At 54.2% G+C, this 25,272-nt stretch overlaps 2 protein-coding genes across 3 annotated transcripts; one reads left to right on the forward strand and one right to left on the reverse strand.

Annotated features, from left to right (window-relative positions):
* Positions 1-1,691: 1,691 nt before the first annotated feature.
* PPM1M (protein phosphatase, Mg2+/Mn2+ dependent 1M) lies at positions 1,692-7,527 on the reverse strand. Of its 2 annotated transcripts, XM_058726700.1 has the most exons (10): positions 6,235-7,517; positions 5,439-5,562; positions 5,048-5,302; positions 4,470-4,582; positions 4,057-4,141; positions 3,832-3,950; positions 3,607-3,670; positions 3,270-3,377; positions 3,012-3,160; positions 1,692-2,637 (listed from the first exon to the last, which is right to left on the reverse strand). In XM_058726700.1, exons 1-10 carry the CDS (start codon positions 6,456-6,458, stop codon positions 2,493-2,495), a joined length of 1,386 nt encoding a protein of 461 aa, XP_058582683.1. In that variant the 5' UTR covers positions 6,459-7,517; the 3' UTR covers positions 1,692-2,492. The 2 variants fall into 2 exon arrangements, with proteins under 2 accessions (XP_058582683.1, XP_058582684.1); XM_058726701.1 differs by lacking the exon at positions 5,048-5,302 and having other exon boundaries at positions 6,235-7,527.
* A 7,208-nt stretch (positions 7,528-14,735) lies between these two features.
* Positions 14,736-25,272, forward strand: TWF2 (twinfilin actin binding protein 2). Its single transcript, XM_058726702.1, has 9 exons — positions 14,736-14,901; positions 18,523-18,600; positions 20,872-21,050; positions 21,431-21,526; positions 21,739-21,843; positions 21,988-22,113; positions 23,833-23,983; positions 24,118-24,239; positions 24,672-25,272. Exons 1-9 carry the CDS (start codon positions 14,877-14,879, stop codon positions 24,837-24,839), a joined length of 1,050 nt encoding a protein of 349 aa, XP_058582685.1. The 5' UTR covers positions 14,736-14,876; the 3' UTR covers positions 24,840-25,272.

Below are 25,272 nucleotides of genomic sequence, written 5' to 3' on the forward strand. Positions count from 1 at the left end.
CCCGGCTTCTGTGGGGCAAGGGTAATGGAGCCTCTTCTTTTGAGGCTCTTGCACCAATTCTAGCAGAAGGCCTGGCCAGTAGCTTGATAACCCACTGCTTGGCTGGTGAGTTGGCAACTCCTAGAGCCTGTGCACCAGCTCGGTATCCTCAGAGCTGCGGGACCTGCCGCCTGCCACTTTGCCCAGGGTCGTCAGCCAAGGATCATGAAGAGCAGCAGAGGGAACACCCCAGCTTGTGAGTGATAGGCTCACAACGTCAAGGAGGAAGCGTCCCAAACCCCCCCCACCCCCTTGCCCAGCCTGGTGGGAGGGCTGCTGCAGCATTTGGCTCTGCTGAGACGCACATGGCTGACCCTGCAGTCGCCCCTGTCATTTGTGCGTGCTTGCAGGTGAGAGACGCACCACGCCCACTCCGGGGGGCTTCAGCCTTGTTTGAGGAGTGAGAGCAGGCAGTGGGCTGGATCGGAAGCAAAGCCTGCAGGCTGCAGGGGCAAGCTGCCTCAACAGTTGTGGGTGAGGCAAGTGCGGGATGCTGCCCACACACTGCTGGGGGCAGGGTGGTTGCTGAAGACAGAGGAAGTAAAACTGCAGGCCTGTTAAAGCACACTCCTGCGTCTGCTAGCCGCCTAACTAGAGCAGGCCCAGAGAGGCTGCCCAGAGGTTCTGGGGCCACCAGCTTGTCGGGACCTCACTGGAGACGGAGGCCCAAGAGTGCTGGGCTGTGGGACAGGACTGTGAAAAACGGTAAATTTCTTCCTTTCTCTTCCCTGGAAAAGGTATATAGGAAATGGAGTCTAAAATGAGTTAATTGGGAGGCGCCTGGCTGGCTCTGTCGGTAGAGCACGAGACTCTTGATCTCAGGGTCATGAGTTCAAGCCCCACACTGGGCATGGAGCTTAAAGAAAATAAATAAGATGGGCAAATTAAGAAAAATAAGGGGCGCCTGGGTGGCTCAGTCGGTTAAGCATCTGACTTCGGCTCAGGTCATGATCTCATGGTTTGTGAGTTTGAGCCCCGCATCAGGCTCCCTGCTGTCAGCACAGAGCCAACTTCAGATTCTCTCTCTCTGTGTCCCTTTCCCACTCCCGCTCCCCCTCTCTCTCAGAAATAAAATAAACATTAAAAAAATAAATGAGTTAGTGGACAGGAAAGGGGGTCTGAGAGCCTCCCCAGTTAAGTTAAACACTAGTTTTACCGTCAGTTGTGCTGCCACCTAGCCCATGTCCCTCCTGGCCCCAGACTAGGGTTGTGAGTTGCCTGGTTAGAATTCATCTCAGTTGTAAACTAAAGTAGGAATGTATCAGGGGAGTTCGGTAAGGCTGAGGTCAGAAAGGTGGACACCTTGTAATTCAACAAATACTTCTGAGCACCTGAGCTTTGGCAAGTGCTAGGTGATAACAGTCTTGTGGGGAAGGTGAAGAATCGAGCTGCTCCTCAAACACCGAGTGACTTGTCTCCAGCTAATTCTTGCTTTATAGAAACTGGCATTCAAAACCAAGTTAAAGGCACCCCTTCTGGTACATCAAGCCCAGAGCTCACAGATGGTGGTACAGACCTTTCTGTTCCCTGGCCCACAGTTCTCTCACAGGGGGTCACCCCATACCAGGAACTAGGGAGGCCCGCAGAGAAATGCAGTTCTGACTACAAACTTGCAAGGTGGAGCAAAGACTGATTCTTTGGAAAATAACAAGAAAGAGCAAAAAGTATACTATAATGTCAAGCTTTACAGCAATTCATGATTCACAAGGGCTCTTCCACACAAACATTTAACAATAGGGAGGTGATGGGGGGGCGGGGGCAACAAAACCAAAGGCGTTGGGGCATCAGCTGAGGGCAGGGCTAGGGCCAGAGAAGAGTGGTCAGAGGACATCCCCTGCTCAGCAAACTCTGGGATCCTCTTGCTTCTTTCTGTTCTGCCCCAACTTTAGTCCCAGGGCCTGTGCCTCACCTCCAGTGGCAGAGGGAAACAGGGCAGGACCTGAGCTGGTCTCCCCAGGGGCTGATATCGGTTCAGCAGATAGGAAGCTGCCCACAGCTTTCCATAAGGCACCATGCATGGGCTTTGGTGGTTACTGAGTAGATACCCTGACATTTATGGTTTAGGAGACCTGAATCCAAACAGGCTTTTCTGCCCCTCCTGGCATTCTTAGCCAATGCCCTTAGTCCAGCTGTCCCCATCTGAGAATAACACTGGGCTGCTAAGGACCCTGTCAGAGGAGCCTCACGTGGGTTTCCTACGTTGTAAAGGGATGTTACCATTGATACTGTGCTCTTTCCTGCCTGCCAAAGAGGGGACCTGAGGAGCTGGGCTCTCCGTACTCTTCCAGCTTTGATTGCCTGGTATAAATGCTCCCCATGAAATGGGTGGGGTTGGGGGGTGTCAACCCATTGTGTCTGGCGGCAGGGCAGGTAGGCCTGCTGTGGACCATGGTGGAGGGATGCCCAGGCTACACCCGGCCCTGGAGTGGTTCTGGGATGTGGCGTCTGAATCCTCAGTGGCCACTGCTCCTTTGGCCCTGGCTGTGCAAGGGAATCACGAACACAGAGATGTCATCGTAGGACACCTGCCCTTCCTCTGTGAGACCGTCGTCCTTTCCCTGTGTGCTATGTATCAGCATTTGGGCCAGCTCCGAGAACCTGTGGGGACCAACTGCAGATGCACTTCGGGGCCAAAGCAAAGAAGCAAAGCCAGCCCTCAGAGAACTTGCTGCACAGGGCTGGACAGACACATGGGGACCCAAACAATGCGGTCCAGCTGTGGGGCCAGGCAAGCCACAAGCATGGAAGGGCCACAGGTTGGACCATGGAGATTTTTAGTCTCAGGGATTTCTGAACCCAGAGATTTTGGAGACCCACCGTCACCCCGCAGAAGCTTGAGACAGTCCCGATCCTGACCACCTGCCCTGAGATGTCAGTGTCATTGTCAGTGCTGTCTCCCCAGCCATAGCTACTTCCTGGTGTTGCTGCTGGTACCGACCCAGGCACAGGCAGGTCCCCAGAAGCTACAGTACCTGTGTGAGTCCTCTCGGTTGCCAGGGAGGAAGCTCCGCACTAGCCGTGCCACCTGCTCATTGGATAGGACATCCCAGAGCCCATCGGTTGCCATGACAACCACATCCTCCTCCTGCAGCTCCAGCTGGTCCACATCCAGGACAGTCACCTGCAAGTTAAGCCTGAGGATCCTTAGCACTCCCTTCCCGGGCTCCTGCCAGCCTCATCATCTGCCTTTCCGGGCAGACGGAAGCTGGTGTGGGCTATTGCCCACTCACCTGTGGGACAGCGAGCAAGAAGGGCTTGAGCTGAATGTTTGTGTCCAGGACTCTGAGCTGATGGTCTCCCAGGCCCCGGGAGACGGCCAGTGTTCCCAGTAACCGAGCCTGGGGACAAGGGAGATGTGAGGTGACAGCAAACAGCCCCAGAGAATGTGCAAGTAAAGCACACAGAAGTGTACTGTGGCCCTTGGGTGCCCTGGGTTGAGGGACAAACATCCTGTAGCCTTGGAGCAAACCCCATGACCCCAGCCACAGCCCCCAAAAGGGACAAAGGAGCTCCCACTTCTGCAGGGGGCAGTTTAAGAGAGGTTCTTAGAGGGTGCCATTCACTGACCTGTCTACCCTGCCCATGGATCAGTGGGTACTTGAGATCCGACTTCTCCACACACTTGTAGCTCCTACCAGGAGCAGACCCAGCATCAATCCAGGCCCTACCCACCCCTCATCTCCCCGCAACACAGAGCCCACCCTGCCCACGGGGAAAAGGACTGCCCCAAGCCCACACACTGGGCCTGACGCTAGGCCTCTCCCCACTGTCTCCCAAACCCACCCTGCTCACCAGCCTCTCATGTGGTGATCCCGGAACAAAACCTTCTGCCCTAAGTCATCCCCCTTCAGTCGCCGAGGGAACTCCAGTCGGGTGAACTCACCAGCCAGAAGCTCAGGGTAGACAAAGGCCTGGGGGTAGGAAGGCATGCTCAGATGAGGCTGTCTCTGGTGGCTTCTGGTGACCCTAGATTCAGGAGTTGGGGCTCCATAACCTTCCTCTGCCAAAGGCACCTACCAGCTGCTGAATCCGCTGCCGCTCAGTCTCCGGGGTGAACTCAGAGCTCAGGGGCCGAACCTCATCTTTCCGTACCAATATGGCTCTGGATGGGGTTGGGGAAGAGAGGGAGAGGCCTGTGGAGCAGGCTCCACCCTCACTCATGGCCTCTCTCAGCCACCAGGGACCAGCTCAAAGCCCCCCATGACTACCGACAGCCTGCAAAGTAAAAGCTCGGCCCTTGGGCCTGGCGCTTGAGCTGTCTGCCCTCCCTCAGATTTGCTGTCCACTCATACCTGACACACCAGGTACACAAACAACTCAGCCAGTCAATCCCTACTTCCATCCCTCCACGTCCAGCCCCCCTTTCACTGTCCCCACCACCTCTGGTGCCCGCCTGCCGACCCCACCCTGCCTACCCTCCAGGTACTCACCTGCTATCCCCGGCATTGGCCACATACAGCTTTCCCTGCAGGGACACAGCCACCAGGGCTGTGCAGCCGCCCACCTGGCCTGAGGCCTCCAGCTCCCGCCCGATCACCTCATCCTGGGGCAAACCGAGGCCACTTTAGCTGCTGCTTGTACTGCCACCATACCACTCTGTCCCCAATCCCCACCCTACCATTCACTTCCCCACCAACAAGCCTGGTAGTCCCACCCAACCCAAAGTCTGGCTATGACTCCAGGATCCCTGTGGTTAGGAGATCTAGAAGTATTCCTTGGGAGGGAGGGAACTCCTATTCAAAACTGAGGAAGGGAAACCAGCCCCTGCACCAAGGACCATCAAGGTGCACAACGTACGACGCAGGTAAAAGCCCCTAGCACATACTAGGCACTGGATAAGTGGGAGGGGTTAGTGATGGCAATGATGACCATTACTAACAAACCAACCAACCCAATCTTGTCTTCCCAGTGCAAAGATCCAGGGAGACCACCACTGTGTGCAGGGATGCTCCACAACCCAGCGTCCCACAGGTGCTCGGTCCCTTCCCCAGCCAAAGGCCACACTCACACATTCCTGGAAGGCACTCTCCAGAGCCCCGATCACCAAATCTTCCGCCCTAATGCCTTTCTCTTCCACAAACTGGGGATCACTGGGACAGATGCTGTGGCCGCTGAGGTGCATGGGGGGCTGAGTGGCCACCATGCCCTCTACTACGGCCTCCAGCTGCCGGCGGAGGCAGGAGTGCAGGGTGTTGGCAGCCAGGATGGCTGCAGCTGGCCCACCATGCCCATCAAACAGTGCCCAGTAATGACCTGTCAGGAACTGTACAGGAAGGGCTCAGTGTCAGGCTCTGCCTGGCTTCCCCAGTTGTCCCCCCACCTGGCATGGGAAACTAGAGCAAGAACCTGCAGTCCCGGTCCCAGCCTGTTAAGACCGGCTCAGGCCCAGTTGCACTCACCTCCTCTGGGCACGAGGTCTGCCACTCCTGGTCCTCTTCAGCCCCAAACTCACATCTCCGGATGCACAGCTGCCCACAGGCTGCCTGATCCTCATTGAACTCAGATTTCTCCGCATTGATGATCCTGAGGCCAGGAAGTGATCAGAGACCCTTCAGGGACACACCCATGTCCCCATGGGCAGAGACCAAAGCTGGTACATAGAGGGAGGAGCCCTACCTCTGAAGCAGCAGCCCCTATGCTGTCCCTAACACACACCTGGACAAACATAGTGTAAGTTTCCTAACTGTTCAGTAACCTCAGGGTAAGGCAAAACTCAGGGCCCAGCGCCTCTGTGCTGACCTGGGCTGAGAGGTGAGGGTGCGGCTGTCCGAGGAGATCTGGGGCTCCTTTGCCAATCCTCCCCCCCATCTCGGCCAGATTTTCTGTCCCATACAGCACAGGCCACAACCCAGGGTGAGATGCTGCGTGCGTGTGAGGGGTATCTCCAAAGCCCGCGCGCAGTGTTGGAACTCCACCCAGGGTCCCTGTCTCATCTTGGAAGCCCCAGAGGTGCAGGTCCTTCCCAACTAGTGTGCCTCTCTGAGGGAGGCTGGAGTCCCCAAGAAAAGGCTGCGGTGGGACCGGGGGAAGCTGTCAAGAGTCCCAGATGAGGGCAGAAGGGAGGTAGCCACAAGGTTGGGGGACGGGAGCACTGGCTCAGCTTAGGCTGTTTTCCAGGACCGCCCAGCAGGGCCGGCACGGAGGCCCGGGATCGGGGTGGAGGGGTGGGGGCGGGGGCCGCGACGGGGCACTCACTCGGCGTAGCCTGCGTTCCAGGGCAGTGCGCGGCCCCGCGCTGGACTGCGCACGGGCCGGACGTCGGGGCGGCGCGGAGCGTCGGCGGTGCCGGGGCCCGAGCCGGAGCCGCGCAGGAAGCGGGGCCGCCGGTAGGGCACAGGGCTGGAGCGCGGCCTGGGCGGCCGCGGCGCGGGCAGCGGACCCCCGGGCAGGAAGCGGCGCCGGAACCAGCCGGCGGACATGGCGCGAAGGCAGGGGGCTGCCGCGCGGGAGGAGGAAGCGGGCCGGGGGCGGGGACGGGCCGGGGAGGGGCGGGGCGGCGACGCCCCCAAACGCCAGCCTCCCGCGGGGAGTGCACGAGCGGCCTGGGCGCCCTCGGGGCTAGCCGGGGCCCCTGACGACTCCAAGAAGCAAAGGCTGTTGGCAACCCCACTTCACAGGCAAGAACACTGAGACCTCCAGAGGCGAAGTGGTTTGCCCGCGTCACGCAGCCACCCGAGCGGGCGTAGTGCTGCGCCACACGCGTGGGGTGGTGGCCTTTGCAAGGGAAAAAGTCCTCCTCGTCACCCAGCGAGGTGATGGGGTCATTCCGAGCGTAGCCGAGGCCTGGAGGCTGGGTCCGCGTCCGTGGGGGAGCCTCCGGCCTCCTCCCACTGGGCCCGGACCTTGCGCAAGGGTTAGATGGGAACAGGATGTGCCTGGAGGTGTCAGACTGACACGTTGAGTAAGAGTCTCAGAGCACAGGGTTCCCTCGGGTGGCCCTTCATTCCCCGCCCATGCAGCCTGTCACCGTCCACCCCCACATGAAGCTTGGTGGTCACCCTGGCGTTCCTCAACCTGAGCCTCCTCTCCACACTTCAAGGACAGCCTCCCAAACCACTGCCCCTCCAGTCAAGATGTGGTCTCTGGACAGACAGCAGGATTCTCACTAGAATGTTCGTGACTGGTAGACAAGAGGAATTCATGGTCCCCAGAAAGCTCCAACCAGTCCAAGTTCAGACCTGGAACTAAGGGAAGTGAAAGAATTTCATCCCTGCTGGAGGCAAGATGCTGCAGTCTCTTAACCCCTGACCAGCTGTCACCATGCGGTCAGCAGCAGTGTCTCCCTTCACACCTGCAAGTTGACGGAGTGCTTTGTCACCCTTCTGTCACTTAAGCCCAACTCCCTGTGCAGCACTGTTATTTCTGTCTCTTGAGGAGGACTCTGAGGCCCACAGAGGGGAAGTGTCCTGATGCCCAGGGCTCTGCTGTTTCCATTATGACAGTTCAGCTGACTCAAACTCCCCACAGGGGATTTCTCTTCCCCTTTCCTCCTCCAAAGAGGCAGGCTTGCCAACTCAAAGCCCCTGAGGCCCATAGCCCAGGGTCCCCAGGGAGAGCTTCAGGAGGAGTCCCTACCTTTGTCTGGGCTCCCAAGCCTAGCACATGCTCACAGGCTGGGTGCAGCAGTGATGGAGGTTGAGTCCCAGCTCTGATGGCGAAGGTCTGGTGGATGGTGCTTGTTCCAGCTGGCAAGGGGGTGGGGGCAAAATCAGAGAAAGCTTCCCAAAGGACACCTGAGCTATGGTCTATCACCGGGACAGAAATGGACCAGGGACCCAGGGTGGGGCAGGCCCAATTCAGTCTGTGGGGTCACCTCTTCATCCCTACCAGCCAACAGCTCAGAGCTTTTTAGTCTAAAATGAGAGGAAACAACACAAGCACAGTCTTTTCTCCATGCCAGTGTCTTGGACTTCGTGGGTGGGATGAATCCTGTCCTTTGAAGCGTATTCAGAGAAGCTCCTGAGATGTCACAGGTGGTCTGTTGCTCAGTGTAGCTGTGGAGCCCTATGGCAGTCCCTTCCTCCCTGTTCCAAGGAGGCCTGAGTGTCCCTTCAGTGCCACCGAGGCTCCTCTGGCTTCTAGGTGGCTTCTGGGAGCCTCTGCTCTGGCTTGGATCCCAAGCCTGACTTTCTTAGTTTTCGACCTAATTTTGCTGAAGCACATCCTTTAACAACTCTCCAAGAAAGGATGACTGGAAGGTCATTTCCTGGATCCTCCCAAGTCTGAAAGGGTTTGCCTCAAAAAAAAAAAAAAAAAATTTTTTTTTAAAGTAAGCTCTACACCCAACATGGGGCAAAATCCTTTGTTTTTGACTGATATTTTAGCTCAGAGTCTGACTTCTCTGTTCATTGTCTTTTGACTGTTGCTTCTGCTGCAGTCTAGGGCTCCTCTCATTCCCAGACCTTTAGATTGGTTGTTTGCCTTTTTCTTTCTCCAGAAGTTTCTAGTCTCTTCTGTCTCTGGTGTCTGAAATTGTAGGGGAGGTTCCTTGGGGTGGGTCTCTCTTCATTCTTGGGCTGAGCCCTCCCTGGGGGCCATGCAGCCCCCCACTTCCCAGTGACACCCTTCTCCTAACTGTTCCAATGAACGCAAGCTTGCCCCGCTCCTGGCCTGACACCTCTCCTCAGCTAACTCCGTCCGTATGTGACAGTTTGGGGTGGGGAGGAGCAAGTTTAGCAAAAAAGAAAAAGATTTTTATGCTACATTTTTTTTCACTCACAAGGAGAATAGTTTTTGTTGAGTCCCATGACTTAAAATTCAAAAGGTGGGGCTCCTGGCTGGCTCATTTGGTGGAACATTCGATGCTTGATCTTGGGGTCGTGAGTTTGAGCCCCACGTTGGGCACAGAGATTACTTAAAAAACAAAAACAAAAACTTTTTTAAAAACCCACAAAATTCAAAAGGTGTAAAGTGTATTTAGTAACAAGTCTCTCCCACAACCCCATCCCCTGGCCATGCAGTTCCCCTCCCCGGAGACATCTAATATTACTAGTTTCTTGTGAATCCTTCCAGAAGTGCCAGGTGTTCCGTGAAAATTCAAGCCAAAAAAAAAATTACCTATAAGACAAGAAATAATGAGTGTTGGCAAGGATGTGGAGAAAAGGGAACTCTTGTGCACTGTTGGTGGGAATGTAAACTGGTTGCAGACACTATGGAAAACAGTATGGAGGTTCCTCAAAAAATTAAAAATAGAACTATCATATGATCTATCAATTCCATTTCTGGATATCTATCTGAAGAAAGTGTAATCAACATCTTGAAAACATATCTGCACCCCCATTTTCACGGCAGCATTGTTTACAACAGCCAAGACATGGAAACAACCAAAATGTCTACTGTCAGATGAATGGTTAAAGACAATGTGGTACACAACCACACACACAGGAATATTATTCAGCCATAAAAAAGACAGTCTGCCATTTGCAACAGCACAGATGGACCTTGAGGGCTTTATGCTAAATAAGTCAGACAGAGGAAGATAAACACTGTATGATCTCACTTATATGTGGAATCTAAACAAAATTTCAAATCCATAGGCACAGAAAATGGACTGCTTGTTGTCAGAAGTGTGGGGGCGGGGTGGACAAAATGGGTGAAATTGGTCAAAAGGTATAAACCTTCAGATATAAATAAGTGCTGGGCGGGGGCACCTGGGTGGCTCCGTTGATTAAGCATCCAACTTCAGGTCATGGTCTCAAGGTGCATGAGTTCGAGCCCCGTATGGGGCTCTCTGCTGTCAGCACAGATCCTGCTTCATTCAGATCCTCTGTCTCCTTCTCTCTGCCCTTCCCCTGCTTGCTCTCTCTCTCAAAAATAAATATATATTAAAAAAAATAAGTTCGTTCTGTGGGTGTAATCTATAGCATGGTGACTATAGTTAATGCTGCTATATTGCATATTTGAAAGTTACTAAGACAGATTTTAAAAGTTCTCATAAGAAAAATAATTATAACTATGTGTGGTGATGGATGTTACCTAAACTTATTGTGGTCATTTCACGATATATACAAATATTGAATCTTGTTGTACACTTAACACTGATACAATGGGATTTGTAAATTATATCTCAATTTAAGTAATTTAAAAGTTACATATATATAAAATCTTTCCTTCTCCCTTCCTTTTCTTTCCACAAATGATAGCATACTCTGTGCCATATCCTATACTTGAAATTTTCATAAAAGATACCTCTTTTTTTGTTAGTCCTCGAAAAGCTGCCTTATTGTTAAGGTTACAGAGTAGTCTCTGCAAAAATGCACACTTTATGTAGCTAGCCCCCAGTGATGGACATTTAGATTGTTTTCAGTTATTTGCTTTACAGTTTTTTTGTGGGGGCGATATTGGTAGGATCAGTTCCTAGTAATGGAATTGCTGGGTCAAAGGCATTTGTTGTTCATAGCAGCACTATTCACAATAGCCAAAAGCGGAAACAACACAAATGTCCATCAGCTGGATGAATGGATAAACAAATTCTGGTATATACGCACAATGGAATATTATTCAGCCATAAAAAAGAACGAAGTACTGATATGTGCTACAATGTAGATGAACCTCCAAACAATTATGCTAAGTGAAAAAAAGCCAGATAATAAAAGGTCACATGTTTTATGCCTCCATTCATATGAACTATCCAGAATAGGTAAATCCATGGAAATAGAAAGAAGACTGGTGGTTGCAGGGACTGGAGGAGGGAAGAATGGGGAGTAACTGCTTAACAGGTACGGTTTTCTTTTGGGGTGATGAATTTTTTTTTTTAAATAGGCTTCACACTCAGCACAGAGCCCAATGCAGGGCTTGAACTCACAACCCGGAGGCCAAGACCTGAGCTGAGGGGAGCCTGGGTGGCTCAGTCAGTTCAGTGTCCAATTCTTGACTTCGGGTCAGGTCATGATCTTGCGGTTCGTGAGTTTGAGCCCCTCATTGGACTCTGCACTGACAGTGTGGAGCCTGCTTGGGATTCTCCCTCTCTCTCTCTCTCCCTCCCTCTCTCTCTGCCCCTCCCCTGCTTGTGCTCTCTTTCTCTCTCAAAATAAATAAACATAAAAAAAAAAAAAAAAAAAAAAAAAAGAGCTGAGATCAAGAGTTGAACACCTAACCAACCATGCCACCCAGCACCCAGGCACCCCAATGAAAATGTTCTAGAACAGGAGATGGTGGTTGCACAACATAGTGAATGTACTGCCTTGATCCCTTTAAGATGGTTAATTTTGTTATGTGAATTTCACTTCAATTAAAAAAAAGGGGGGGGTTGGGGCGCCTGGGTGGCGCAGTCGGTTAAGCGTCCGACTTCAGCCAGGTCACGATCTCACGGTCCGTGAGTTCGAGCCCCGCGTCAGGCTCTGGGCTGATGGCTCAGAGCCTGGAGCCTGTTTCCGATTCTGTGTCTCCCTTGCTCTCTGTCCCTCCCCCATTCATGCTCTGTCTCTCTCTGTCCCAAAAAATAAAAAAAAAAAAAAAAAAAAAAAAAAGGGGGGGGTATACACATTCACAATTTTGTAGACATTGTTCTACATGAAGGTTTACTCTTCCATCAGCCTATTTTCCCATAGTATTTCATTAAGGTTTTTAATATTTCTCTATAGATAAAAATATGGAAGTCTAGTTTGATTTCCATTTATCTTATTAAGAGGGGATAACCAATTTTCTATAGGTCTGAGAGACCTATTTGTATTTCTTTTTCTGTGGGTAGTCTGTACTCTTTTACCCCATTTCTTAGTGAGACTTGGGGTTTTTTCTTATTGACTTATGAGAGCTCTTTATTTTGAAATGAGTTACAAGTATGTTGTTTGTAGCCAATTACAGTTTATTGTTTGTATTTTGACTTTGATGGTGGCTTTTTCCATGTAGACTTTTAATTTTTTAATGTATATTTATTTTTGAGAGAGAGAGAGCAATTGGAGGAGAGGCAGGAGAGAGGGGACAGAGGATTTGAAGTGCACTGACAGCAGACAGCCCAATGCTGTCTGAGCTTGAACTCAGAAACCCTGAGCTCATGACCTGAGCCGAAGTCGGACGCTCAACCGTTGAGCCACCCAGACACCCCTAGACTTCCAGTTTTTTTTTTTTTAATTTAATATAAATGAATTTACATATTTTTTTTTCTTTTATGCCTTTTGAGTTTGGTGACATACTCAGAAGGCCCCCTTCACTCCAAGATTCTACAAACTTTTCCCTTCTTTCTTCAGTATTTTTATAGTTCACTCTTGTTGTTGTTTTTAACATTTAAACTTTTGATCCACATGAAAAAATCAGCATGTTCTAATAATTTCAATGGCTGACTCTGTTGAGAAACATCAGAAAGAATGGAGCAATCAGCCTGTTTCTGGATACTGTGTTCATCCCAGGACTCATCTGAGGAGCCATGTGCAGCTTTCTCATCTTTCTGCCTGAAACCAGATCTCAGCCAGAGATGGAGTCTGTTTGGGTACTTGGGCTCCCTGCCTGCATCCCAGGCTCTGAAGCTGAGTGGGACTGTCTCCCAGTGTGTTTCCTTCCCTGGTCAAACCATCATTGAGGTGTGAGATTGTGATGGAAGGCTCAAGGGCCACTGAACAATAGGATTTCTCCTCCTTTGTTCCATATGTTGAATAAAGGAAACTAAGGTTCTTGTGGACACTCAATACCTTGTCGACCTGCATCAAATCACTTCATCTCTCCAAACCTCAGATTCTTCAACTGTAAAAGAGAGACAATAACACCTACCTCCTAGGGTTGTCAGGAGGATTAAATGTGTCCAGTGCATAGTAAGTGTGCAACATAAAGACTCTAATTATTTTTAAGTGAACTCTATGCCCAACATGGGGCTTGAACTCATGACCCTGAGATCAAGAGTTGCACGCTCTACTGACTGAGCCAGCCAGGTGCCCTGAGACTCTAGTTGTTTATTCATTTGTTTAGTTGGCAAATAATTCTGAACACTTACCAATGCTGAGCACTGTTCTAGGTGTTGGGGTTACAGCAGGAACAGAACTTAACTACTGGTAAAGGGAAGACAATAAACAAATAAGCAGGTAAGTATATGTATCAGGCAGTGATGGGGCGCCTGGGTGGCTCAGTCAGTTAAGTGTCCCAACTCTCGATTCCAGCTCAGGTCATGATCTCACGGTTCTTGGGTTCAAGACCAGTGTCGGGCTCCATGCTGATGGTGCAGAGGCTACTTGGGATTCTCTCTATATATCTCAAAATAAATAAACTTAAAAAAGAGAGAGAGAGAGGGAGAGAGAATGATGTAGGCAGTGGTAAGCCAGGCAACAGGGAGACCTTACAGTTAAGGTAGTCACAGTTCATTCAGTGATAGACATTTCTACAGGGAACATAACTTTATTGTTTTTCATTAACCTGTTTTCTTGGCTAATTCCTGTTTCCAAGAAGTTGATGCTCTTATGCTTCTGTGGAATTGCCAAGTGCTCTGATGGAAGTGGCCAGGTCTGAGAGCTGATGTAACTGTTGGCTCTGTGTTGCTGTCCCATCTGTGCTGTGGCAGGGCTGAGTTGGGGACTTGCCTGTGAGCTATTCTCCCAAGGGCAGGCTGTGAGGCCACACAGAGTTTTTAGTTTCTATTGTGAGTTCTGGGGTCAAGGTGAGCACTACACAGGTCCAGTTTTCAGGGTGTGCATAGGAAGATAAATAAGAAAATACTTCAATTTTGTGTTTGTTGTACTCTCAGGAGATGAGAAGCCCAGGGTTTGGGGCACACAGAGGAGGGCGCAATGCTACTTATTCAGCATGGGGTAGTGAGACAGTGATCAGGGAGTTCAAGCTGGGGCCAGATGCAAGGCAGGCCCCATACTCCATCATCAATTCTCAGCAATCCCAGCCCTCAAAGGTGGCCTCCTTCCCAATCTTCCCAACCAAAGTCCTGAGACAGGCTCTGTGACCTTGCGCTCATCCCTGGCTCAACGTGGCCTGTAAGATACATTATGTTGATTGGCTGGTAACAGCAGGGCTAATGCCAGAGAAGGCAAAGCTGCTGGGTGTGGAGCCAGAAGTAGATTAGGAGTTGGGAAGTTACTCACTCGCCAAGCTCTGGCCCTCCTTCAATCTCTGGGCCTTTGCACATGTAGTTTCCTCTTCTCAGAAAACTTTTCCCTCCGCTCTGCCAGGTTGACCTCCAGGTCTCCACTCAAACTTCACCTCCTCCTAGTGGCCCCTTGCTCTCTGGGCAGGGCCCTCGCCACCACAGGTTCATTTGCTAACTGCCAGGTAGGTCAGTCTGGCTCCCACAATCAGGGCAGGGCCTGCAGCCAGGCCCGCCTCGAGGTGCCAGTGCGTCGCAGGGGGCGCTCAGGAAACGTCTCTAGGAAAAGGGATGCCGCTCAAAAACACAGGCGCTTCCATCCTCATGCAAACCCCTTCCCGGCCATAAGTGAGGGTACGCGCGGATCTCACCCCCCTTGGAAACCCACCTAGATTGGGGCGCAGAGACTCGCGCGCGCACTCCCGGACGCGCCCCGGCTACAGACCCGTCGGCTCACGGTCTATAGGCACACGCGCGCGCATGAGTGCGCCCACGGATGCCCGACCACACTGAGACCCCGTTCTTCCCCACAAACAGGCACGCGCAGGCGCGCGGACACGCCGATCAACTCCGCGCGAAAGTCTCACCCGGAACAAGACGCACGGTGCGCGCACGCGCGGCCCCGAGTCCCCGCCCCCTCCCGGCCTCGCCCGTCGGGGGCGGGGCGCTCTGGGCCGGGTCCTGCGGCACCGCCCGGGAAGCTGCGCGAGGCTGGGCGGCCGCCGCCACATCCTCCTCCTCCTCCGGGTGCAGGCGAGCGGAGCGGGTCCAGGGCCGAGCCGAGGGCTCCAAGGGCGCTGGTGGAGCGGGGCACGGAGCCATGGCGCACCAGACGGGCATCCACGGTGAGGGAGGACGGTGGGCGGCCAGGGAGCCGAGGGTATCCGCTCGAGGCTGCGCCCCCTCCCCGGCGCTCAGCCATTCTCTCCTCCTTGGCACCAGCCTAGGGAAGCTTCCTGTTCTCTTTTGCAGCCGGCGGTCGCCTGGGGTGGGCACATATGGGGGCGTGCGACTTACTGTGCATAGTTGGGAGTGGGTGTGCATGTACACAGCTGTAGTGGAAATATCTGTGTGCCCATCTGAGGGGGATGTGCCTGTGTGTGCCCATCTATATATTTTTGTTCCTTTCTGGGGGTGGGTGTACCCGGATGTGCACATCTGGGGGAGTGTGCACGCATGTGCACTTGTGTGTACAGTCCTGGGTGTGCACATCTGGATGTGACTGCTTGTGTATGTCTAGGGTCATTCATGCACATGCACTAATAGCTGATTGAATGGACACTGTCGCATGGAACCATCTTTAGGCATCAGTGTTTTGTGACTGTGTGCACATGTCTGTGGGTGTTTGTGTGCACAGTTTGGGTACATCTCAATGTGCATTTGTTACCATGGATGCCTGTAGCAGATGTGTCTGTGTAAGGATTGTATGGGTTTGTGTCTGTATGAGGAGGGGTCCCTGACCTTTGACTCCTCCCTGGACCCTCACATACTTGAGCAAGCTAGACTGGGGAAAACCTGGGACAGGGCGTTCAGAGTGGGATGGGGAGAGTTGCCAATCTGACCTTGACCTCTGACCTCCCTACCATTTTCCACTCTGATCTCCTGAGTCTGCCCCGGCTAGGGTTAGAAGGTTCCAGCTCCAGGCTGAAGGCAGAGAAGAGGGTCCAAATATGGGGTTTGTGAGGAGGGTCCTGGCTTTAGAGACTCCAGGCCAGCTCTCCCTACCCCAAGCCTCTTCCAGCCTAGAGCATCATCCCATTCCCCAAGGGCTTAGTTTCCTCTTTACACTGGCTGGGGAGAAGCAGGAGCCAGGTGTCCTGACCCCTCCGGGGCCTCAGTGTCCCCCTCTGTCCCTAGCCTGGGAGGACTTCCTGGCCTGTGGGAAAAGCCCAGGCTGCTTGCCCAGACAGCCTGGTGGTTTGGCCATCAGCCATTCCTCCCACCACACCAGGATCCCCAGCCCGGGGACACCACCACCATCGACCAGCCTGACTGCCTGGATCTTGACTTGGCTTGTGGTTGTGGCTGCTTGGTGGCTAGACCGCCTATAGGGTTTCCCTGGCCCCGCCCCACAGGACCAGAAAAGGCCAGAGTCTGGGTCAGGGCCAGCCTCCTACCAGGTGGGCCAGCTTCTCCAGAAGGAGCTGGAGGAGTTGGAGGGGTGGCTTCATGACTCAGCCCACAGAAGGGAACACTGCCCCCTGGACCTGCCCCTTCCTTCCCCTTTGTCTGGTCACTGCTGCTGCCTCCATCTGGAGGAGATCGGAAGCTGTGGCCCCTGCTCCCTGTTCAGGGCTGACAGGTCCTGTGGCCAGGGCTCTGCCTCACTCCTTCATTTCCCACATGGTGAGACAGGCCTGGCTAGGGGATCACTGGGAAGTGCCCGTGAGCAGCTCACTCCTTCCCATTTCTGGCCTGGGGAGGTGGAAGGTGAGATCGATTCCCCTGGATGCCCAGATGCCAGCCGAGTGTGGCCATACCTGTGGATCTGGTGACCTCAGAGCAGGGTGAGGGAGGGGGGGAGGGAGGGACTTGTAACTTGAGGCTATGGGGTAGGGGGAGGGCAGGGCAGCAGAGGCAGAAGGGTGGGGGGGGGAGCATGAATCTTTGATGATAGAGGCTCTGGTGTCCCAGGCCTGGCCTCTGGATTATTGATGGTGGCTGAAGAGTCATGGGGTGGGGGGCGGGGAATGTCTCTTCCACTACTGGGGTGTCACTTTGTCTTAGTAACTCTAGAAGGGGCGTGGCAGCCTCTCCCTTAGGGGAGCTTCTTGGCTTTCCCTCCCAGAAGGTCTGAGCAGGTGGAAAGGGCAGTTCAGCACAGCCTGCTCTGCCATCATTACAGTAGTAAATTTACAGTAGTAAAATTTTAAATTTAACAATTATTCGTAAAGTCCGCACTACTGAGCATTTTTTCCCCATCTACTCCTTAGCACAGCCCTCTGCACCTTGAGAGTATTAGCTCCACAGTATAGATGAGTCTGAGGCTCAGTGAGGTCAGAGGTCACACACAACTATGGGAAAGGTGGAGACCCAGAGACCAGGCTTTTCCTCAGGGATTTGCTTGGGGTCTGCTGATAAGCAGCCCTGTCCTCCCCCAGTGGGACCGTGTCTCTATGCCATGGTACTTGGTTGGGACCCTGCTCCCCCAGAGGCCATGGAGGATGGTACACAGCCTGACTTCTCAGGCTCAGGGTCACCCTGCATGAGGGGCCCCTGAGGACATCAGAGTTTGTTTTCCTAAAGGCCCCCACCCCCTGCCCTCAAGCTGCCCAGTCTGGGCCCTATAAATACTCTCTGACCTCAGCTCTCCAGCTGTGTTCCTGCAGAATTCTTCTGACCCCTGGATAGCCTCAAGGTCATGCTGGCCTGGCCCTAGCACACGTAGAGACCCAAGTCGGGCCCCTCCTCACTTGAACTTTGGTTTCTTTGTCTTTACCACTGGTAGATCTGTGACATTCCTGGTCTCACCTCTGTGTTTGGGTCCTTGGTCATTGGCTGTCATCTTCCAGCTGTGACCCAAGGACCAAGACAGGGTCTGTTTTGGAGAGTTCCTGATTGCCATTCCTCCTCTAGGAGCATTCTGGACTGCCTAAGGGCTGGGGACTTAGTGCCCCTAGCAGGGCTGTGCTAGGGCAGGGCTGTGCTAGGGCTGGGCTCAGGACCTCTCAGGGTTAGGCAGCCTGGCTGGTGGGCTGGGTGTGCATGCGTGTGTGTTTGTGTGTATGCTTTGTACATCTTCTTGCCTGGACATGTCTTAGCCGGGTTCTGCATTTGCCTATGTGTTTGTTAGCACTCTGGGGACTGTGTTCTTGTGTATGTTTGTGTGTCAAAATGTGTGTGTCCATTTATGTTTGACCAGCTGAATATGTTGTCATGTGTGAGGGTATTTGCATTTCTCCTCCACTGTGTCACATAGATGTTTATGTGTTATATTCACATGTGCTGGACTGAGCACGTACCTGATGGCACATGCAACAGGTGGTGCACGTGTGCGTGTATGTGTGCGTGTGATTGCATGTGTGTGTTACCGGACATAGTGGTCAGTGCATACTGGGGGCATGTGTTCATGTATTTCTGTGTTTGTGGATATGACAGAACTGGGAGTGTCAGAGGCCACTTCAGTGCTGGGCCTTCCTAGGGGGCAGGGGACAGGGGACAGTTGGGGGCCATTCACTCTGGTTAGCCTGGCCTGGCCCAGAGCCTGCCCCATCCTTGAATGTGCTGGCCCATCCCTGCCTACCCTGTCACAGAGCTATCTCAGCCAGCGGGCCACACTGCTGGCTAAATTTGGGAGCTTATGTTTGTGGACCGTGTCAGGTTCCCGGTCACATGGGGGGGCCATATTTAACCCAGCTCCCAGCTCCACCACCAGACCCCACAGGACGGAGCCGGCCCTGAACGTGTCCCTGCCCACCCTGCTCACGCTGCCTGCTTATCCCTCACCATGTTTCTTGTTCTTGTAGCCACCGAAGAGCTGAAGGAATTCTTCGCCAAGGCACGGGCTGGCTCTATCCGGCTCATCAAAGTCGTCATTGAGGACGGTGAGTGCCCCTTACTGCCCCCTTTGATAAGCTAGGGCATAGGCGGGGGGGCTAGACCCAGCTGCTTCTCTGAGAGCTGCCGGGACATTTGCCTCTATCCCCTTCAGGACCTCACTTGCTCCCTCTGGGGACTGGAGGTGCTTTGTAGGAGAGCGTCACTGGTGGGCATGATCATTACCCCTGTTACACAGAACAAGAAACAAAAGCTGGGACGACAGCAAGGAGGGCCCTGCCCAGAGGTCCTGTCCAGCTCCCCAGAGGCTATGTGGGGGTCAGAGGCCTAGCCAGGATGCTATGCTGGGCATGGGAGCAGGAGATCAGTGAGGCCAGGCACTGCCCCATGTGGCAAGTGCCACTCACCTCCCTCTATGATAGGCAGGCTGGTGTGGCCGGGGGGGAGTCCCAAGGAGAAGCTGGGGCCCTGCCCTTGGGAAGTGCCCCTACAACAGGGCAAAGGGACTCGTGCCCAGCTTGGTTTGACAACATGACAGGGGGATTCCAGGCTTGGCTGAGCCTTGGCCGAGCCTTGGCCTGGACACTGGGAACCTGAGGTTTGCACAGGGTGGGTGCTCCTCATATTGGGGTGGGAGTGGGTGAGCTTGAGCTGAGGCTTGAAGTGGGGGGAGGGTTTGGGGAGGTAGAGGATGAGGCTGAGGCTTGGTGGCGACTCCTCCCCTTCCCTTCGTGCTAAGGGTTGTCCCTAGAGGTGATGGGTACAGACACTGGGCGTGGGCTGGGCGCCCCATGAATCCTTGGTAGCCAGCAGTAGTGGGCCCTTTAGGCAACCCCCCAAATGGGCTTGGTGCCCAGCTAACTTTTCACCCATTGAATTGGTACAAAGCAAGTTCTACCCAGACCCAGAATTCACCCCAGACTTTAGTGCCAGATCTGTGCTAGATTTTGTCCAGGGTCCCCAAGTTCAGATGCCCTCAGAGGTCAGGTCGTGGTCACTGTAGTAGGTCAAGAATGAAGGCTTCCCGCGGTGACAGGCCACAGCCTCCCTGCCCCCCGAAGAGATAGACTCATCAACCTTAGCTCTCAGCCTTCCCTGTTGCCTCCCAGACAGGACACCTCTACTAATGTTTACCAGGAGGAATCTCTAGGTGGGCTCTTATCTCTGTTCTACATTTTAGTTGTTGGGGCACCTGGGAGTCCCCAGGAAGGTTCAGGCACCCTGACAGGGAGCCACTGCCCATCTCCTACTGAGTGAGGCTTGAGCTCCTTCTAGAGTATCCGTTAATTCCACTTATTATGTAAAACTTCCCATTTTGAAAATGTTGGCAACAAATTAAACTCTGTTGGCAGTACTGTTGGGCCGACTGCCTGTTGGTTTTCACCCTTGACCCCATCTGAGTTCTAGGAGGATAGGCAAGGAGTCCGAGGCCTGCAGAGAGGCAGCTGGGCTGGTGGGCCTGGCATGTTTGGCCCTCATCAGGAGGGCCTGGTGGTCAGGTACCCCCTGGCCAGGTGTTGATTAACGCTTGCCCCAGGTCTTCTGCCACCCCGGGACTGTGCACCCCTGGGCTGATGTTGGGTGCCCACCCAAGACCCTGTGGGTGGATAGGTCAAGTATATGTCCAGCCTCAATGGCCCATTCAGCCAGTGTGCACCAGCCAGGCAGGTGGCCGGCCTATTGACCCCAGGCGTTAAGAGGTTTGTTAATTTGGGGGGGAGGGGACTACAGCTGGCCAGTGGCAACAGGGTACAGATTTATATAGTATCTGATAAGAGCCCCTGTCTCCCTCTTTCCCACATGCTTTTGCTCTGGCAGGTCCCTGTGGCCTGAGGCTAGGCCCCACCTCCCTCAGCACAGTTGTTCTGAGAATGGTGTGCTGCAGGTTCCCCTAGAATCTTAGGCCAAGGGAGGAGGGGAGCAGGAAGTGACACAGTGGGGCTGTGCCTGAGCAGCCATGCCAGTGGGGTGGGTCTGAGTGTGTGGGTGATCGTGAGGGGACTGCATTGTTGGTGGCTGTGGGCAATGCAGCCACATGTCTTCTCGTGTTTGTCCGTGCTTAGTTATCTGTGGGAGCATTCTCGAGGCCATTTCTGTGCATATGTGCGTGCGTTCATATAGCTGGCAGCTCTGTGCTTCATTCATTCGTTCGCTCGTTCACAGATTCAGTCACGTAGCCTCATCTTTCAGGAGCTTGGGGGCTCCAGGGAACGGTGGGTGGAGTGGCCGGCAGACCTGAGCCCCAGCCAAGAAGGCCCACGGTCTGAGGTGGGTATGGGAGATGGCTACTCCTTGGCTCACCCGGCCTCTGCCCCCAGAGCAGCTCGTGCTAGGTGCCTCGCGGGAGCTGGCGGGCTGCTGGGACCAGGACTACGACAGGGCCGTGCTGCCGCTGCTGGATGCCCAGCAGCCCTGTTATCTGCTCTACCGCCTGGACTCGCAGAACGCCCAGGGCTTCGAGTGGCTCTTCCTCGCCTGGTCACCTGACAATTCTCCTGTGAGTCCTAGGGATCCCTGCCCAGTTCCCAGACCAGGGGAGAGGGGAAGTTGGATCTGAATGAAATAACAAGACCCTGCCCTGGGAAGTCCAAGGGGAGAGATACCAGGTCCTGCCTCAGAGTCTGAAACAGGACAAGGCCCTGTGCTTGGAGCCCGATGTCTCCCAGAGGCCCCCCAGCCACCTCAGCCTGGCTCTGGGAGGCAGAGATGTTGGGCTGGGGAGGCTCCACCCACTCTCATCCTCGCACCCTGCTGCGCCCTCTGCTGGGTATATGGGCACAAAGCGATGACCTGGTCCCCACCCAGAAGCTCTGGCCTGCTTCTCTAGAGAGACAGCGCTGCCCGGATGGGTCTCACAGCTTAGCTCCTGTCCTTTAGGTGCGGCTGAAGATGCTGTATGCAGCCACACGGGCTACAGTGAAGAAGGAGTTTGGGGGCGGCCACATCAAGGATGAGCTCTTTGGGACTGTGAAGGTAGGCTCCCTAGGCCAGGCCCCACCCAGCTGGGATCACAGGTCCACAGAGTGTGGGATGTTATGCAGGGTCACATAGGAAGTGGGTGCCAGGCTTGGGGAGGAGTGGAGAGGGCTGGGAAAGTCCAGGGGCTGCAAGCTGGGGTGCTCAGTGGCCTTCTGCCAGCCCAGCAACCCAAGGTGCCCATTTATGCTTCTGCATCCACTGGCCAGGATGACCTCTCCTTTGTTGGGTACCAGAAGCACCTCTCGTCCTGTGCAGCGCCCGCCCCATTGACCTCAGCTGAGAGAGAGCTTCAGCAGATCCGTATTAACGAGGTGAGTGCACCAGACCAATGGTCAAAAGTCCCACCCTGAGGCCCTCCAGGTAACGTTAGGCCCAGCTGGCCGGGCCTGTGCTCCAGTAGGGCTACACCCTGGTTAGGCAGGTAAGGGCCTCACTCACTCTTTACTCGTCCCCAGGTGAAGACAGAGATCAGTGTGGAGAGCAAGCACCAGACCCTGCAGGGCCTCACCTTCCCACTGCAGCCGGCAGCCCAGAGGGCACTTCAGCAGCTCAAACAGAAGACTGTCAACTACATCCAGCTGGTGGGTGCCTGTCCCTGCCCCAGGCACACATGCAGGGCATACCGTGCCCCTCCCCTGCTCTTGCTCAGACATGTGCACGGATGTGCATTCAGTACCCAGTCTGTCCTCTTCAGCTCACCTATGTACTTGCGGGGACCCACTGTCCCCCCTCCTGCTCCCCTGTCGCTCCCTGTTCCTGTTTGAGTGCAGATGCCTCATACAGTAGATGCAATGTGTTCCCCTGCCTTGCCCAGTCCTTGCTCACATGCAGGGACATGTGTGAGACACTGTCCCTCATTCTGCCCTTCTTACTGTGTACACGTACTCAGCCTGGAGTTCACACTGACTCCTCAGACCTGAGCCCCTTCCTGTCCTAGACTCCCTCTGCAGCTCCCCTGACTGCCCCCTTCCCCAGGTTGGGTCTTTCTGTTCCAGTGGCCTAGGCTTCCCGCTTTCTTTCTTTTTCTTTTTCTTTTTCTTTTTTTTTAATGTTTACTTATTTATTTTTGAAACAGAAAGCACGTGCTCATGCATGCATGAGCAGGGGAGGGGCAGAGAGGGCAAGAGAGAATCCCAAGCAGCCTCTGCGCTGTTAGCACAGACCCCAGCACAGGGCTCAGTCTTCTGAACTGTGAGATCATGACTTTAAATCAAGAGTCGGGGAGCGCCTGGGTGGCTCAGTCAGTTAAGCATCCAACTCTTGGTTTTTTTGGCTCAGGTCATGATCTTATGGTTTGTGAGTTCGAGCCCCTCGTTGGGCTCCACAGTGACAGTGCAGAACCTGCTTGGGATTCTCTCTCTCTCTTTGCCCTTCTCCTGCTCAAATGTGCTGTGTCTCTCTCTCTGTCTCTCTCAAAATAAATACACAATTGAAAAAAAGGGGGTCGCCTGGGTGGCTCAGTCAGTTGAGCGTCCGACTTCAGCTTAGGTCACTATGTTGCAGTTTATGAGTTCGAGCCCCACATGGGGCTCTCCACTGTCAGCACAGAGCCTGCTTTGGAGCCTCTGTCCCCCTCTCTCTCTGCCCCTCTCTTTGCCCCTCCCCCACTCATTTTAAATAAAACATTAAAAAAAAAAAGAAATCAAGAGAAGGACACTTAACTAACTGAGCCACCCAGGTACGCCTTCTTTTTTTTTTTAATGTAAGCCCTATGCCTGTGACTCCTGGGTGGCTCCGTTGAGTGTCCGACTTCATCTCAGGTCATGATCTCGCGGTTCACAAGTTTGAGTTCTGTGTCAGGCTCTGTTCTGACAGCTCAGAGCCTGGAGCCTGCTTCAGATTCTGTGTCTGCCTCTGTCTCTGCCCCTCCCCTGCTTGTGCTCTTTCTCTTTCTCAAAAATAAGTAAAAACATTAAAGCCCCAACGTGGGGCTTGAACTCACAAGATCGAGTCACATGTTCCGCTGACTGAGCTAGCCAAGTGCTCCTAGACTTCCCCATTCCAAGCAAAATGATGTGTCCCCCAAGAGGCCTCTCCCTCAGGTGGAGACCTTCCCCACTGTCCTGTCCACTGCCCCTGGTGGGACTTCCTCCTCTCATAGAGCTTTCAAAGGCAGAGGTGGGGACTCAGGAGTGGCCTCTTCGCAGGGACCCCATGGTGGGTGGCCACTGAGGTGGGGAATCCTGGGAAAGGGAGACCACAGTCAGACTCCTGCCTGTCACCTTGGGGACTTCTTGTTTGCTAGGGTGGGTCCGGGCCCTCTGCCGCTCAGGCCCTCACCTCGCCCTTACCCTTGGTAGAAGCTGGACCTGGAGCGGGAGACCATTGAGCTGGTGCACACAGAGCCCACGGAAGTGGCCCAGCTGCCCTCAAGGGTGCCCCGAGATGCTGCCCGCTACCACTTCTTCCTCTACAAGCACACCCATGAGGGGGACCACCTTGAGTCTGTGGGTGAGTGGCCACAGCAGCGCCCCCACGCCCGTGGCTGAATAGAAGCAGCACTGGCCTATGGCTGGGTGGGCTTGCTGCAGGGGGCATGGGTCAGCAGGTCCCCCAGCCTCTGCTCACGTCCCCATCCCCCACAGTGTTCATCTACTCGATGCCGGGGTACAAGTGCAGCATCAAGGAGCGCATGCTCTATTCCAGCTGTAAGAGTCGCCTCCTCGACTCCGTGGAGCAGGACTTCCAGCTGGAGATCTCCAAGAAGGTGGGTGCCCATTCCCCAGAGCCTCATCTCCCAAGGGGCCTTTAACACCACCCTCCACATGGGGCATTGGAGTCCCAAGACAGTGGCAGGGCAGGGGTCATTATTGCCTTGTGGGATGGACGTGGATGAGGCCCAAGGGGTAGCATGCATTCCCAAGGTGCCCATCTGACTGGTGGCATGGACAAGCCCTTGTCTTGGCTGCCCATGACTCTGCTCTCCCAGGGTCTGAAAGGCAGATAGGGTGTCACCAAGGCGTGCAGGGCAGTGGGCCCCAGCAATGTGTTGCTGGAGGTGGCATTCCAGGTGGGGGGATCTGGGAGGAGACCCCAAGGCTAGAGTGTGAGAGGTCAAGGGGCTGCCCTAGGAGTGGAGGTGACCAAGGGTGGTATGTGTCAGGGGCCCCCCACCAGACCACTGCCTTGCCCCATGCAGATTGAGATTGGAGATGGGGCGGAGCTGACAGCCGAGTTCCTCTACGACGAGGTGCACCCCAAACAACACGCCTTCAAGCAGGCCTTCGCCAAGCCCAAGGGCCCAGGGGGCAAGCGGGGCCACAAGCGCCTCATCCGTGGTCCTGGCGAGAACGGGGATGACAGCTAGGTGGCCGGACCTAAGCTGCCCCGGCATGTGGACTGTGGGGCTGTGTGCCCCACCGCTCCTGGCCACCTGCCTCCTTTCCAGCCTGGGCTCCAGGGGAGGGTTGCTTCTTGTGGGGCAGGAGGGCTGCTGACAGAACACTCTTGCAGCTTCTGAGAGCCACTGGAGCTGACATCTTGTGACCTTCCCCTGTTGCTGTCCCTGCCTCTCATCTGTGTGCCCAGGGGGTCTGGGGACCCTGCCTGCCTGGCTCAAGGGCGCTGGGTAGGGAGCCTAGAATGAGCTTGGCCCCCAGGGGAACTGAGACTAGGATCCTAGCACATCCCAGAAGCCTTGGCCACAGGGGTGGGTTTAGTCAGGGCTGGGGTAGGGTGTCCCTGCAGAATAAGATGGTTGAATGCTGTATTTTTTAAAGAATAAAATATTTTTAAATCAA

The sequence above is a fragment of the Neofelis nebulosa genome, chromosome 4, assembly GCF_028018385.1.
Source record: "Neofelis nebulosa isolate mNeoNeb1 chromosome 4, mNeoNeb1.pri, whole genome shotgun sequence".
NCBI lineage: Eukaryota > Metazoa > Chordata > Mammalia > Carnivora > Felidae > Neofelis > Neofelis nebulosa.

Coding starts and splice junctions, on each gene's coding strand:
- PPM1M (XM_058726700.1), bottom strand. CDS start 6,458: ATGTCCGCCGGCTGGTTCCGGCGCCGCTTCCTGCCCGGGGGTCCGCTG. Junction 4,142..4,469: donor GCCAATGCCGGGGATAGCAG/GTGAGTACCTGG, acceptor AACCCCATCCAG/AGCCATATTGGTACGGAAAG. Junction 3,378..3,606: donor TCCATGGGCAGGGTAGACAG/GTCAGTGAATGG, acceptor CCTTGTCCCCAG/GCTCGGTTACTGGGAACACT.
- TWF2 (XM_058726702.1), top strand. CDS start 14,877: ATGGCGCACCAGACGGGCATCCACG. Junction 18,601..20,871: donor CAAAGTCGTCATTGAGGACG/GTGAGTGCCCCT, acceptor CTCTGCCCCCAG/AGCAGCTCGTGCTAGGTGCC. Junction 23,984..24,117: donor GGACCACCTTGAGTCTGTGG/GTGAGTGGCCAC, acceptor CATCCCCCACAG/TGTTCATCTACTCGATGCCG.